The following is a 15,844-nucleotide window of genomic DNA, read 5'->3' as shown; positions in this document are numbered from 1 at the left end:
GTGGAGAACCAACTGACATGGTGTGGGCATGTCTAAAATTTGGAGAATGCCAAATGATGAGATAGGTTAAATCAAGGTTTTTCATCTCGGTACTGGACTATGTATTGGTACCATCCTATTATAATATCGATATGTGGTGCAGTACGAGATGACATGGTGTACCGAATGCTGGTGTGGTACCAGATAGTGTACTGATTTGGTATTGATACAGTACATCCAGTATGGTACCAATTGATACTGCGAACCTTGGTTTAAATTTTGCATAAAAAAGTTTAGGAAAGCGAAAGGAAATACTGGTAATAACATAGATGGAGATCGTGAGGAAGGACTTGGAAATTGTCATGGGATATGGAATTCAGAGTTCCTGATAATAGTGGTTTTATGGTTTTGCCAATGCTTTACCATACCAAGCATTCGATGATTTTGGTGTTTGTATGTCAAGCTTATGCAGTCCTTATTTTGAATTGTTTGCACTTATTTGTTATTCCCTTCCTTTAGTACACCAATGATACTTTTTCATTTTCTTTTTTCTTTTTCCCCCTTCTGTAACATCAACAGCCATACTTTATGGAACAGTATTTGATTTCAAGTTCCATAAGCTGCTAATATCATTGTGTACCCTGGTGTTTACTGTATTTGTTCTATGAGCCATCTTGATTCTGTCAGATGGTTTCCTTTTCTATGTTTTTACATGCATGTGTGCACATGCGTGCATGTAAATAAGATCTGTGTATGTGTGTATGAATAGGCATACTGACACAAGCAAAGGAAGGAAGTTCGTGTACCCTTGCATGCCTGCATGTGCATTTGCATTTGCATGCATAGATGTAAATAAGTACTTTCAAGTTTCAACCAACACACCTTATTTCATTCATATGTAGTTGAGATTATATTCAAGGTCGGACCCCTTTGAGTGACAATCACTTCACAAGATGTTACAGAAATAAGGGAAAGTTTTACAATGGCTGCCGCAGCCCTTAACTGAAGCAAGGAGTTTATAGGTAACTATTGCAGTTGTTCAGTGGAAGGATTGCTGGCAATTTAAGATCTTAAAAGTAGAAGATAATCTAGTAAAGAGGAGGGATGAAAAATCTTGTTTATGACTTCAAAGGTTTTTTTCAATAGTGGAAGCAAAGCTGTTAGAACCCCACAACTTTAAAACAATAGATCCTGCATTTTTTTTGTATGCCTTTATAGGATGTTTCTTGAGCTGGAATACCCTAGAGTTGGACTTAGAGCATTTTTGTGTTTTGGTTAGCAGTATACTGACTTACCCATACTGATTCAACCACCATTATCTTGTTACTTTAAAAAATATGTTCTGGATTCGAAATCATGCTTGGTTTAATAAAGTTATCCAATTGATATTTGCTAAGTTGCCATTTTGCCCTTTCATTTTAATTGAATACCACTAAGTCATATTGTTATCTTATGAAAATACTCATCAATGTCTTTCTTTGTATTAATTCTAATGACCTTTTTCTCTTCAAATATTCTTTGTTCCATGAATGTAGATGAAGTTCATCCCGGCTTTGAGCAGGGAATTTTGCCCTTATAAGCCAGATCCAGCTCCATTGCTACATATTTGTTCAACTTGGGGAATTCCTCCAAGTGAGGTCATGATGATAGGAGACAGCCCCCGAGATGATGTAAGTGGGCACCATGTAGTTTATATATTTTGGCATTTATGTCATATATATTTTAATTTTAGCAAAAACTAGAGCACACCAGTAATTTTAGTCTTCTTTTTTATTATTCAATACTGCTTTTATTTTGCAGTTGTTTCTAGGGGTTAACTATTTATATGGATGAATATTGATAACATTACCAATTCTTGATTTTGGCTTGAAATGAACAGTTTGCTGTACTAACATTTCAAGAGAAATTGCACATATACAACTAACCTATATTGCTCTATTTTCAAAAAGGTTTTAAACCTGATCGAATACGATTTTATTTTATTTTTCCCTAGGAAAAATAGGAGAGAGCACCACCTAAAATTCATTTCTAATGTGCAAGGAGGAAAAGGAAAAATAGAGTACAAGACTAAGGAGGCACTAACCTAACAACCAGGAAGGCCTGACCGGTACATGACTAGGTAGTAGTAGCCCAATCTAAACATCACAAATCCCTAAAACTCCATCAAACTGAAGTCCACACAACTTAAAATTCAAATCACACCTCTATACAATCAATAAACAATATTTATTTCCAAGTTTTAGATTGTCTCGATGCTAGAAGACTTGCTAAAAATCAACACATTGGGAAGCTCACTGGGAATATCTTGTCAAACAGTACCAGGAGCCCGTTTCAGACCATTGACATCAGTTGAGCACCTGCTGTGAACACAGCATGAATCATGCTAGATCTGGGGCACATCTAATCTGAGGATAGGAGGCAGAGAGGAAACAGAGAGGCCAGATTAGGCTGGATTGAGATGCTTCTAGCCAAGAGAGAGGGAGGGGGAAGGCAAGGAGGTTGGATATAGGGCACTTTGGGAGCGAGAAAGGGAGAAGAGGAGGGGGGAGGGGGCACGCGTGCGAGAGAGAGAGAGAGAGAGAGAGAGAGGAAGCAAGGAGGATGGATAGGCCTAGTTGGGGGCACTCCAGCCAAGAGATAGAGAGAGGGAGGGAGGGGAAGCAAGGAGGCCAAATCAAACAGAGAGAGAAAGGGAGAGGAACTCAAATTCATGTGATTGGTAGCATCTGTATTTGGCTAGTGAGAGCTGGATCAACCAATAGCCAAAGATGAAAATCAGAGAGGAAAGAGAAAGGGGGGGAGAGAGAGAGAGAAGGAGAAAGAGAGCAAGACATCATTCAAATATCATCTTGTAATACCTTCCATTGATGTAGCCTAAGTAATGACAACATGTATTTATAGGTAGCTGTATTAAAACATCCACTTGGATGAGGATTTTTATTCCTACATTGAGTTGGATTTGCAACTTTATCAGTGGAGATAGTTGCCATTTTCAACTTGAGGTGTTCATTCCTTCAAACAATTGAGTGGACAAGTATCATGAAGGCAGCAAACTAAAGATCACATTTATTGCATCCATACAAAAGTTGCTTGTATAAACAGTGTGTATGGCCTTTTATGTGGAAACGAGGAGATGATGCAAATATATATTTGTGTACCTACTAGGATCAAAATACGAATATCGAAGGGGTACTAATTTTTTCGGGTAATGGTACAATACTAACTACACCTTACCAAATCTTGGGATGGTGGTGCATAATGATACACAAATTTGAGATTTTTTTTTTCTTTTTAGTTTTTCAATATTTGGAATTTTGATATGTGATATGGATATTTAGTCAATCTTGTTTTGCTTTTTTGATGTGCAACATGGATATGGAATGAATTATAGTTCATCAAATTGTCTACTGGATTGATCTAATTGGCATTTGTTGTCTTATAATACAATCAACTATTGGAGTTAAGTATGTCTAGCACAAGGAATAGATTTGTTTCGTAATCCTTAGCACTCATGGTCAAAACTTATATCTATTTTGATAAATGGATGCAAAGTCCAAAGAGTTACAGTTGGGAACTTTGACAACTCAATATTTAATTTTTATTTTCATCCCATGATTGAGCATGTGAGCAAATGGAATTTAGAGGTTTTTGGCCAAAGTCCTAGAGATTTTTCATTCGAGCTGGTATTAGTTTTCACCGGATTTTCATATTTTTGTGGTTGAATACTCTTTGCATGCTTGCTTTCATTATTGAGTCAAAAAGTTCTATTTCTAGTATGATTTTGTACCATGTTTGATACTTGATCGATTTGTCTTCTCTACTTCACTCCGGGTCAACTAACATAGGTTCTCCACCTTCAAGAAAAATTACTGTCTCCATTGGGACAGGCTAAATCTCGTATCAATTAGAATCGATTGGAATGGCTTGTTCATCCTGTTCCCTTCTTTAAAAAATAAAAGAAATCTCTCCAAATCAGGATGGCTTTAGGCTTGATATTTGTTAGTACCAATCAAGTCAGCTTCACATCCCAATTTCACCCATTTTGGTGACTTGGCACCAGTCCCGATGCCATTTTCATGTCAGAATGGTATGAAACTGATGGTACTATCCTGTTTCAGGATAGCATTAAAATTCATGTGTATATTTATATACACACACATGATGTACATACATACATATACATATATATACATATGATACACACACATCACATATATATACATGCATATGTATACACATATATACAAATGTATATACATATGTACACATATGTACATGTGTGTGTGGTGTGTGTGTGTGTGTGTAGAGAGAGAGAGATAGATGGTTCAAGATCTGCTCTTGTAATGGGTCATGAGGTTCATATGTGGCTTTGCAATGGTTCTTTTTTTTTTTCCATCACAAGAGGGATATCGTGAAGATTTGGACAATATAGCAGCTGCTACCTATGTATAAAGAAATCATTTCTAGAACACACAACTGTTTGGTAGTCATATTGCACAGGAAACTGCCTGCTTTCCATTGCATGTCACCTTTAGGTGGTTCAGCTGCTGTTTACATCTTAGTCAACAAGAAAGAAACAAATATCCCTATTTATTACACACTATATCTTAAGGATTTTAATCAATATTATTTGAGTTTCTGAATTCAAGTTTGGCAATTGAAAGCTGTCTATGCTTGGTAGTCTAGTTCCAACCTCATCAATCATGGGCCACATATGCTTTTCACGTTGTATGGAGACATCCACCAATTTTTGACCACCACAAATTCGTGGCAATAGCAATGACGATTTTCTATTACAGTTATAATGAAAGACTTGGCAATGATAACTGTTGTTTCCATTTCATCAATTGTGGTATCATCATCTCTATGTATTACTGCTTTATTTTAGTGCATCATTAGATAGATATATTGCCTTGAAATGGGCCAATAGAGTAAACATATTCTTTTCATACCGCATCTGGCACAATACTCTTAAGCATGACTTTCGCTTGTTCTCTTTAAGCAATGGTTTGAAAGAGGTAGTAGCATGATGTGGGATGAGGCTAGTTCTAGAGGATGCAAGCAAACAAAATTAATAACAATGCAGTAGATAACCAGCAAACAATGATAACGGAGGTGATTATGTTAAAATCAGAAAGAAATTACTATGATGCATGCAAATAGTTCAATCTCTAGATCTAGAAAAAGTCCGTAGATGATTGAGAAACCATCCATGATTAGGGCATCAGATCACAATTAAAAAATTCAGATCTAATTAATAAAGAAATACAGGATTAACTTTCTACAATAACGATCTACTAGAAATTCATTTAGAAGCAAGGATCTCACAAACACGTCGATGAAGACTTCTGGATGAGGGAGGATTCGGACGTTGAATCAGGCCATGGTTGTTGGCAATTCTTTCTGTTATCCAAGAACAAAGGGATTCGATCCGAGCATGCGAAGAATTGCGGCGTAGGGAGGAAGCAGCCATTGGGAAGGAGGGTTGATGTGTTGGGATCCTGCAGGTTGATGCGTTGGGATTTTGTCGATTGGTTGGATACTTCGTTCTTCAATTGAGCAAGACTTACGAGAAGAGAAGGAAGAGAGGGAAAGAAGAAGAAAGATGGAGAGGGGGGAGGAAGAAGAGAACTCGTGAGATAAGGAAACATAATTTTTTTTTTTCAATCAATCACCGATTACAAGATCATTATTTTTCCTTTTAAAGGAGGAACCTAACAACCTAAACAGAGTAACGTTGAGGAGGGTATTAGTGATGGAGATGGATCGCGAGTTTTGAAGAAGGCATTGAGAAGGCGATAATCTGCTGGCATGCGATGAGGAGGGCGATGGATTTTTCGTGTGAAAAAGCCATGAAAATCTGAAATCACCGTGAAGAGGGTGCGCACACATGAGAGGGCAGCACTCATTTGGTCGTGTGTCTTCAAATAGTATGCCTCCAAGTGGTTGACCATGAGACTCCTCAAATGACTAACTCAAACTAGGACTTAATTATGATGCAAACCTAATTTAAGGACTCAATTATAATCCCATTACAGGACTCAAAATAAAAACTACAGGACTCAAAATAAAAGGATTACAAAAATAAAAAGACTTTATCAATATTCAAGCTATAACGAATCATGGTGACTGGTGTCCACACCAATTCTCCCAGGATGGAGAGAATTCGACTCCATCGAATAAAGGCCACCTTGACTTTGATAGTGCTCGAGTAGATCAGGATCAATTCTTTGCAGCTCTTCTTGAGTTATCCATGTGTCCTTGGACTCGACCAGTCTTGCCAACGAATCAGGTACCTTTGATATCCTTTCCTCCTGGTAGAAATTACCTGCTCATCCAAAATTCTTTCAATATGATCATGTTTTACAAAAAATTTTGGCTGTGGACACTTGGGTTGGGGTTCGCTCTCAATGGATGAGTTAGGCTCAAACGGATCACTAGGTATCGTTATTGGTTCTTTATATTTAATCAAATCGAAACATTAAAAGTAGAGCTGATGCCATAATCAGGCGGTAAATCTACAATATATGCATTTGGTCCAATTTTCTTTAAGATCTTAAAGGGGCCTGCTCCACGTGCATGCAATTTTTTGACAGTTCCAAAGAAAATCGTTCTGGTCTAACCCGAATCATAACATAATCACCTTCAGTAAAATCATGGGCTCGTCGATGTGAGTCTGCTAATTGTTTATAAATTTGATTGCTAACATTAATTTTCTCTACATTTTTTTATGTAGATTCTTAATGTGTTGTGCAATGATTCTGCTGTTTTAGATGTTCTAGTATGCAAGGGTACAGGAATAAGGTCAATCAATTTTCTAGGGTGATGGCCATACACAACCTCGAAGGGACTTATGCCAATAGTCCTATTAACGGAACTATTGTGTGAAAATTCAGCTCTAAGTAATAGCAAGTCCCAATTTCTCATATTCTCACCAACTAAACACCGAAGCAAATTTTCTAAACTTCTATTACCACTTCGGTTTGACCATCAGTTGGGGGTGATATGCTGATGAAAATTTCAATTTTGTTCCATTAAGTGCCATAAAGTCTTTCAAAAATAGCTAACAAACCTAACATCCCTATCAGACAATCGATTCAGGTAATCCATGCAGTCGGACAATTTCATCAAAGTAAAGACGAGCAATTCTAGAGGCATCGGAGGACTAAGAACAGGGAAGAAAATGGGCCATTTTCGAAAATCAATCTACTACCACACAAATAGAGTCATTCTTTTTGGCTGTACGTGGCAATCCTAAAACAAAATTCATGCTCACATCTTTCCATGGACAATCAGGAACAGGTAGTGGGGTGTATAAGTCAGTATTTTGTCTACACTGTTTAGCTACAGCGCAGGTTCGACATTGGGCAACAATTTTGGCTACATCTCTTTTCAAACTCGGTCAATAAAACTGATGTTCTACGGCCTCTATAGTTTTGGTCCTACCGAAATGACCGGACAAACCTCCCGCATGCAATTTCCATACCAGAAAATCACGGACAGAGGTATGTGGGATACATAACTTATTGTTTTTGAAAAGATATCCATCTGAAAGGTATATTCACTAATTTCTCTAGATGGTCTTTGTCGGAGTGAAGATATAATTTTCCAAAATCCAGACAGTCATCGTAATCCTCTTTCAATTTCTCAAAGCCGGTGATCTTAACACTCACTGCCAATAAAAGATCTACTCTTTGATGGAGTGCATTAGCAGTTCATCCTTATCAATGACTACTGTCGGTAAAATATCGATCTTTCGATAGAGCGCATCAGCAGCACGGTTATCAACACGGCACGGTGTTTCAACACAAAGGTGTAAGACTGAAGGAACTCAACCCATTTTCCATGTCTAGGGTTTAACTTTCTCTGAGAGTTGAGAAACCTAGAGCTTCATGGTCAGAATACAAGATAAATTCTTGTGGAAGCAAGTAGTGCCTCCAAAATCTAAGAACTTAGACCACTGCATAGAATTTCTTATCATAGGTGGAATACCTGCGCTTAGTGTCATTTAGCTTTTCACTAAAGAAAGTCATAGGATGACCTTCTTGACTAAGGACTCCACCAATTTCTATCCCGGATGCATCACAGGCAACTTCGAAAACTTTAGAAAAATCTGGTAGGCGTAACATAGGAGCGCTGGTCATACGATCCTTAATTTCATGAAAAGTTCGGTCAGCAGTCTTAGTCCATTGAAAGGCTCCTTTTCTTATACAATCCGTAATGGGAGCTATAATCGTACTAAACTCCTTAATGAATCTTCGATAAAAAGCTGCTAAATCATGAAAACTTCTGACATCGTGAATGTTTGGGGTACAAGCCATTCTCTAATTGCACGAACCTTTTCAGGGTCCATGGACATACCATCGGGGGTCACAATAAAATCTAAGAAAATGACGCGTGTGGTCATGAAATCACATTTCTTGATATTTGTAAATAGGCTTTCGATTCTAAGAGTCTGGAATACTTGATGGAGATGCTCTAAGTGGTCTTCCTCAATCTTGCTATAAATGAGAATATCATCAAAGTACACGACCACAAATGTGCCCATAAATGGTCGTAGCACTTGAGTCATGAGTCTCATAAATGTGCTAGGGGCATTAGACAGACAAATGGCATGACCAACCATTCATAAAGATTATTTTCATTTTGAAAGCGTCTTCCACTCATCTTCGGATCTAATTCTAACCTGATGGTATCCACTCTTTAAGTCAACTTGGAGAAAATAGTGGATCCAGCTATCATATCTAGCATGTCATCAAGCCGGAGAATCGAAAATCGATATCTTATCGTTATCTTGTTAATTGTCCGATGTCCACACACATTCTCCAAGTTCCATCCTTCTTGGAGTCAAGAGTGCAGGTACCGCATAAGGACTTAAACTTTCTCTAACAAATCTCTTCCTAAGGAGTTCTTCTACTTGATATTTCAGCTCAGCGTGCTCTGTGGGATTAAGGCGATAGTGGGGCAGATTGGGTAAGGTAGCTCCTGAAACAAGATCTATTGCGTGTTGGATATTCCTCATGGGCGGCAAGTGATCTGAAGATTCTCAGAAAGACATCCTTAAAGCTTTCAAGGAGGCTTCTATCTCTGAGGGTGATGATTTGTGTCCTTCGTGCTAACTCCTTAACAGTTAGAATCCAAATAGAAGAGTTTTCTCTTAAATTTTTTCAAATTCTTTTGCACTAATTAAATGTGAGCTTTTGTTCTGCTTCTCTTCTTTGGACTCTAAAGGACCATTCTTCTTTACACTTTAGGGGTGAAGGGTATATCATAATTTTCTTGCCCCTATTCATGAATGTACAAGAGTTGGATCGACCATGGAGCATTGCATCTTGATCGATCAACCAAGCCTTCCTAGGATTATGCTTCCTACATCCATGGGCATAACATCACACCACACTTTCTCTTGGTAAGACTGAAATTTAATAGGGACCAGACAACGGTGCCTAATTGGGATGGATGATGCATCTATCCAGGCGATCTTGTATGGTTTCGGGTGATCTACGGGCATTAGACCAAGTTTTAATACAGCATTAAATGAAATAGTGTTGACACAACTACCACTATTAATGATGATCTTACACACTTTACTTTCTTGACCTATAAAGGTGTAAAAAATGATAATTTTACGTCAATCTTCACTTTCTTTTGGCTGGGCTAAAACGCATCTTACTATGCCCAATCTCTCTTCAGGGTCAACTCCTTCCAAAGTATTAGATTTTTCATAAGCTTCGGCTAATATACTTCTTCATCTTCTAGAGAATTTTCAAAGTTCTCTTCTTGGCTTTTCAATGTATAGAGCTTGAGATGGCACTGACTAGAGATGTGATATGACCCGTTGCACTTGAAGTATCGGATTCCCAAATTACTACCTTCGATTTTTCACAAAGGCTCCTTTGCCTTTATCATCCTTTCTTAGTGGGGAACCAATTGTAGGGTATGATTGGTTGAGTTCTGACTATAGCCGGATCTAGGGGTCTGATTAAAGCTGGATCTAAGACCAAGAATACTAGGTTTATGTGACTCAAGTTGTCGATTACCGGCAACTTTGGAATCTCTCATAATCCTGGGCTAATTGATAGGCTTGTTCTAGGCTATAAACCTCACGCATAAATAGTTCTCTCTGTATGTCATCCCTGAAACCAGCTCTAAATCGTGACAAGGTGACAGATGGATCTTCACTAACACCACATCGCATAAGGTATTTATCGAATTTGATGATGTACTCAGTAACAACTTGCTACCTTGGGTCAACCTTTGCCATTGATCCAGAAGACGCTGCTGATAGGAGGTAGGGAGATATTTTTCATGAAGTTTATCTTTCATCTCGTCCAAGTACTTATGGGCTCCTATCTCCTATGCATGGTTAATCGCTCCAATTTTGCCAATATAATTTGGCTTGACTAAAAGCCTCATTTTAGCGAACCTGATTTTTCTCTCTTCAGACATGTTGTACCATTCAAAATAATGGTTCATGTCTGCTTCTCAGTCAAGATACTCATTAGGATCCAGATGGCCCATAAAGCTTGGGCTTCAACCTTGACAATCTGAAGTATTCTCTCATCCTGGTCATTATGATCGTGATGGGGTTGGATCACTTGATTGTGACCTCTATCAAAACCAAGATGGTCATGTCACTCTCTAGGGTAGTCAACTAGAGGAGGGGTATTCCTAAACGTTCTTCCATGCCATTCATCCTTTCTTCTTCTGGGTCCCTACTCTCGCATTCAGATCCTGGACTGAACCACCTATGGCATTTAGCCTCTAGTAATGTCCTTAAAGGCTGCGGCAAAATCAAAATCTATTTTGTGACTTGACTCTGGATTTTCTGGATGATATCTAGCTTCAGACCTAGTAGACATGCAGTACAACCAACTCTAGATAACCGACTCTAGAGGTTTTCTAAACCTAAAAGATCGAATCACTATGAATCAATCGAAGCACAAGTAGACCAATACTCGAATCCTTGGGTTGGCCAGATAAGAGATGGAATTTATGGGAGGTTTCCTTCACTCTCGTGAGGTCCTAATTAAGTAACCACAATTCACTAGGCGTTTGCCGTGTACCTCTAACCTTAGACACCAGCTTGCGGAGTCAACTGTAGATCAACTCGCACTAAGACTCATCGTAGCAACTGAACTTGACTTGTTTTGATCCTAATCTTTTAATGTCTAATTGATTTTAGCTTAGGCTTGGGTCAATGCATATGAGGGTGGTGGTTTTGGGTCAAGGAAAGGTGATAAAATCTTCCCTTATTTTATGATAGGAGTGCCCTTAGAATAGCTTACCGATGCAAACAAAATGCAAACATTGATTTTAAAATGAAATAAATAGTAACAACTAAGTTATCAAACTGGAAATTGAAATTAAGTTACGAAAATATGAAGTTCAAACAAACATAAAAATTCTTAAGTGCAGAAAAATTTCAGACTTTCAGAAATTCTATTTTTGGATCACAGAACCTTCTGGTTGAAATTCTGCTACAAGGTTCAGAGGATAGTTTTCATGATCTTCAAAGCATAATTAAATTCTTATCGAGTAAGGATTCCAGAAAATCAAGTCTTGGAGTTTTTGGATGTCTTAAGAGGTGTGAGACTGTTTTTCTTTAAGTTGCGCAAAACAGAACAGGTTATAGAATTTTGTGCGCTAACCTTTCACTAACAAACAAATCTGGCACCTATCCCAGATCTGTTTTTCAGATTTCTACTCGTAGAAATCTTCCTTATCGAATCTAGTTTTCAAATCATCAAATTTCATGAATTTCTGATTCTCCTATAGATGGAAAAGTTTATTTCTTCCAAGGATGCACAAATAATTTTCAGGTGTAGAAATCAGGATGTGTAAGAATTTTCAAAAGGATCTTCGAGGATCAATTAGTTTCAGATTTTTATATAATTTAAAACATCACTTAACAATCAAGCCTAGAATCTACACAGAAAATTTGAGAATTTTCTGAGGTCTCTGGAATCAGGATCGCAGTTCCACTAAGGACTGCGCAGGGTGCCAATTTGCAGGTTTTTGATGCAGAAAACTATCTAAATGCAAAATTTTAGCCCTAATCTAACCGTGCTCTGATACCAAAACTGATGTGGGATGAGGCTAGTTCTAGAGGATGCAAGCAAATAAGATTAATAACAATGCAGCAGATAACCAGCAAATCAATGATAATGGAGGTGATTATGTTAAAATCAGGAAGAAATTACTATTATACATGCAAATAGTTCAATCTCCTAGATCTAGAAAAAGACCGTAGATGATTGAGAAACCGTCTATGATTAGGGCATCAGATCACAATTAAAAAATTAGATCTAATTAATAAAGAAATACAAGATTAACTTTCTACAATAATGATCTACTCAGAGATTCATTTAGAAGCAAGGGATCTCACAAATATGTCGATGAAGACTTTTGGATGAGGGAGGATTCGGACGTTGAATCAGGCCGCGGTTGTTGGCAATTCTTTTCGTTGTCCAAGAACAAAGGGATTCGATCCGAGCATGCAAAGAATTGCGGCGTAGGGAGGAAGCAGCCATTGGGAAGGAGGGTTGATGTGTTGGGATCCTGCAAGTTGATGCATTGGGATCTTGTCGATTGGTTGGATACTTCGTTCTTCAATTGAGTAAGACTTATGAGAAGAGAAGGAAGAGAGGGAAAGAAGAAGAAAGACAGAAAGGGGGGAGGAAGAAGAGAACTCGTGAGATGAGAAAATAGAAATTTTTTATTTCCAATAAATCACCGATTACAAGACCATTATGTCTCCTTTTAAAAGAGGAACCTAACAACCTAAACAGAGTAATGTTGAGGAAGGTGTTAGCGATAGAGGTAGATCATTTGTTTTGAGGAAGGCGTTGAGAAGGCGATAATTTGATGGCATGCGATGAGGAGGGCGATGGATTTTTTGCGTGAAGAAGCCATGGAAATCTGAAATCACCGTGAAGAGGCCGCGCACACATGAGAGGGCAGCACTCATTTGGTCATGAGTCTTCAAATGGTATGCCTCCAAGTGGTTGATCATAAGACTTCTCAAATGACTGACTCAAACTAGGACTCAATTACGATGCAAACCTAATTTAAGGACTCAAATATAGTCCCATTACAGGACTCAAAATAAAAACTACAGGACTCAAAATAAAAGGATTACAGAAATAAAAAAATTTTATTAACATTCAAGTCATAATGAATCACGGTGACCGGTGTCCACACCATAGCATCAGTGTGGGACTGTGGGAGCTGAAAACTAAACTTGTGTGTGGTTACCCTTTTCATACTTTCTAGCAGTCATGTGACTGGTTGGAAGTGTGATGTTGAAAACTAATAAAGACATGGGATCCATACCGCATTCAGAATGCTTGCCTTCTAAGTTGTAATTTCCACTATCATACTGTCTTCGATTCTATGGGTTATATATCATTAGCTTAAAATATGCATGTGGAAAACATCTGCATGTAAGGTGTTTATTGCTCAGTTAACAACTATGCTGATTATGACCCCTTTCAGGTGGTTTGTGGGAAGAGGGCTGGAGCCTTTACATGTTTGCTTGATGAAACAGGGAGACATTGCTTTCCTGAATCTCTCGCTGATGATCAAAAACCTGATTTCAGGGTGTCTTCTCTAATTGAAGTGCACTCTCTTTTGGAGACCCATTTTGATTTGGTCCCACAATCTCTAACTTGCTAAAGAATCTCAAAATGCAGCTTTTTAACTTCCATTTGAAAAGTTTGAGCCAATCTGCATTCATCAGCTCCATCAATAATTTTTTGCAATGGGAGCCAGGTGATATATTTGCTATTTTAAGAATTCTTTTTGAAATTCTTAGGTGAAAGTAAAGAAGCCGCTCTTCATGGGAAGGTACGGAGACATGAACCTGTATGATCAAATGTTGCTTCTCTAAGGTGTGGTGCACTTGTTTTTATGTCCAGCGCAATGATATTAAATCCATGATATGTGCAGTTTGATGATGATAGATGGCCACTTGTTTGCATGAGCTACACTTTAAGTTTAGAATTCATGGGTTTTTTGTTTTCTTGCTCTCTTTCAAAGCAAGCTGCACCAAGACCAGGTGCAAGTGGAACGCATCTAACACATTTGCACGTGACGGCAGCAAATTTTTTTCCAATGCTCTTCAAACATCAAATGGCTAACTGGTTTGTGATTTACAAGAGAGCTCCAAATATCCAAGATATCTGAGGCCTACTTTAATTTTGAATTAGCAACCTGGTGGCGTTAGCTCCCAATTGTGTCAGCTACAATGTTTGATACTAATCTTCAGGGCATCTTAAGATAGGGAAAAATAGGGCTCCTGTTTAATATCATCACATTGCATGGCATGCTAAATTTGCCTCACCTCAGGCAGCATACTTTTGGAATTGTTTGAATTGTATAGGAGCTCGAGCCATCTAATAAACACAGAAGAATGTGTTATTACCAGACAATGGTCTCTGAAGTGAGGTTTTGAGGTGACCTAAGTTTGCATCATATTCTCCTTCAGATTACTGTTCTCCAGGCTGCAGCATAACTCGTTCTCTGTTGTAGCTCCGAGGGCTTCGTTTATACTGGTTGCTTTTCGGTATATGAAAAATGGCTTCTTAGCTTACTGGTGCCACAGCTTTTCTCCTCTTCCTTTCTAAAATACCTTCAATGTTTCGGTATTGCTCACAATATCATTATACTGAGCTGAATCGATAAATTAAGGGCTATATTCTATGCCAGCAGGAGAATCCAAAGCCGAGGTTGAATCTTGGGGCAAGATTCAAAAGGAGACCAAGTGGGGTGCAGAATAAATTGGATTCAGAGCTGAAAGAGGGGGGGGGGGATGAGGACAGGTTGCAGAGAGGCGGAGAGATGGGTTTGAAGCAAGAGAAGATACATTGCAAATGGGAACAACAAAGATCGTCTCTCTTTTCTTTTCTTTTTCCTTCCTTCCTTTCTTTTCTTTTCTTTTCTTTTCTTTTTTCCTCTCCCTGAAGTCTACCAACAAAGCTAAAATCCTCCCTAACCCTCTGTTCTTTGCAGCATCCCTTCAACATTCCAAAATCCCTGAAATGCCTTGGTCCTTCAACATCTTCAATCTAAGCTTACGCATTTATCTGAAGAAGAAAGGGAGCATAACAATTAAGCTGGGCCGCACGTAGCTGGATTCAGTATCAAGAATTCCATTGCAAGGACTTTCCAGACACTTTTGTCACTACATCATCCTGCTCCATAAGTTCTTTCAGAGAAAATCCACATGCAAGTTGCTCGCTGAAGTGGAGGCGCTTTCCGCTGGGGCGGACCATTCTTGTGAGAACGAGGGCTTAAAGCCTCTAATTACCTTTCCCATCCATAGGCTTCATTAGATCATCTCAAGAAATGACCCATCAGATTACCTTTTTTTACCATAAAGGCAGCTCTTAACTTCAACCAGAGGAACTATTTCTACTTGTCTCTCGTTAAAAAACACTTGTCAATTATTACGAACATCCAGTTGATTTTCCAAAAAAAAGCATAATATTTCAATGAAATATTTACTGCTTCATTGTTGTCTTAAAATGACCTTTTCCAGGGAAAACAGTGCAACTGCACCACCTTTTGTTATTGGGATAACGAAGTGGTACTGTGATAGCCATTAAAGAGAGAGCTTTACCAATTACCAGGATAACGAGTGGAGAGACAAAGAGTGAAGAAGAGAGAGCAAGAGACAGATTAGAGAAAAAAATACTTTCTTCTCCCTTAAAACGGGGGAGAGCTCATCTCTCCCTTCTCAAAGGACAAGGCCGGCGACACATGGCAACCCCTCAATGTTGGAGGCTGTAGCAATGGCCCGCGATGACGGTGGTCGGCTGGACGGGAAGAAGAAGAAAATGAAGATAAGGGAGGCCCTGTTCAA

At 38.5% G+C, this 15,844-nt stretch overlaps 1 protein-coding gene across 5 annotated transcripts in view; it reads left to right on the top strand.

Annotated features, from left to right (window-relative positions):
- LOC105035028 (haloacid dehalogenase-like hydrolase domain-containing protein At2g33255) overlaps positions 1-14,510 on the top strand; it is a 19,140-nt gene extending 4,630 nt beyond the window's left edge. Inside the window, exons 4-7 of one of the 5 annotated variants that reach the window (XR_012138545.1) lie at positions 1,515-1,649; positions 13,477-13,581; positions 13,674-13,871; positions 14,020-14,510. Coding sequence is in view for 4 of the 5 variants with exons in the window: in XM_073251682.1 (XP_073107783.1) it covers positions 1,515-1,649; positions 13,477-13,581; positions 13,674-13,799 (366 nt within the window). In the remaining variant the exon portion in view is untranslated. Of the gene's footprint in view, positions 1-1,514; positions 1,650-13,476; positions 13,938-14,019 lie in introns of those variants that run through there. The other 4 variants (XM_073251684.1, XM_073251685.1, XM_073251682.1 and 1 more) reach the window with 4 other exon arrangements.
- Positions 14,511-15,844: the final 1,334 nt, after the last annotated feature.

This window comes from Elaeis guineensis, chromosome 2 (genome assembly GCF_000442705.2).
Source record: "Elaeis guineensis isolate ETL-2024a chromosome 2, EG11, whole genome shotgun sequence".
In the NCBI taxonomy this organism is placed as follows: domain Eukaryota; kingdom Viridiplantae; phylum Streptophyta; class Magnoliopsida; order Arecales; family Arecaceae; genus Elaeis; species Elaeis guineensis.
Note: the sequence above shows the minus strand (reverse complement) of the source record. Positions and strands in the feature narration are given on the sequence as shown.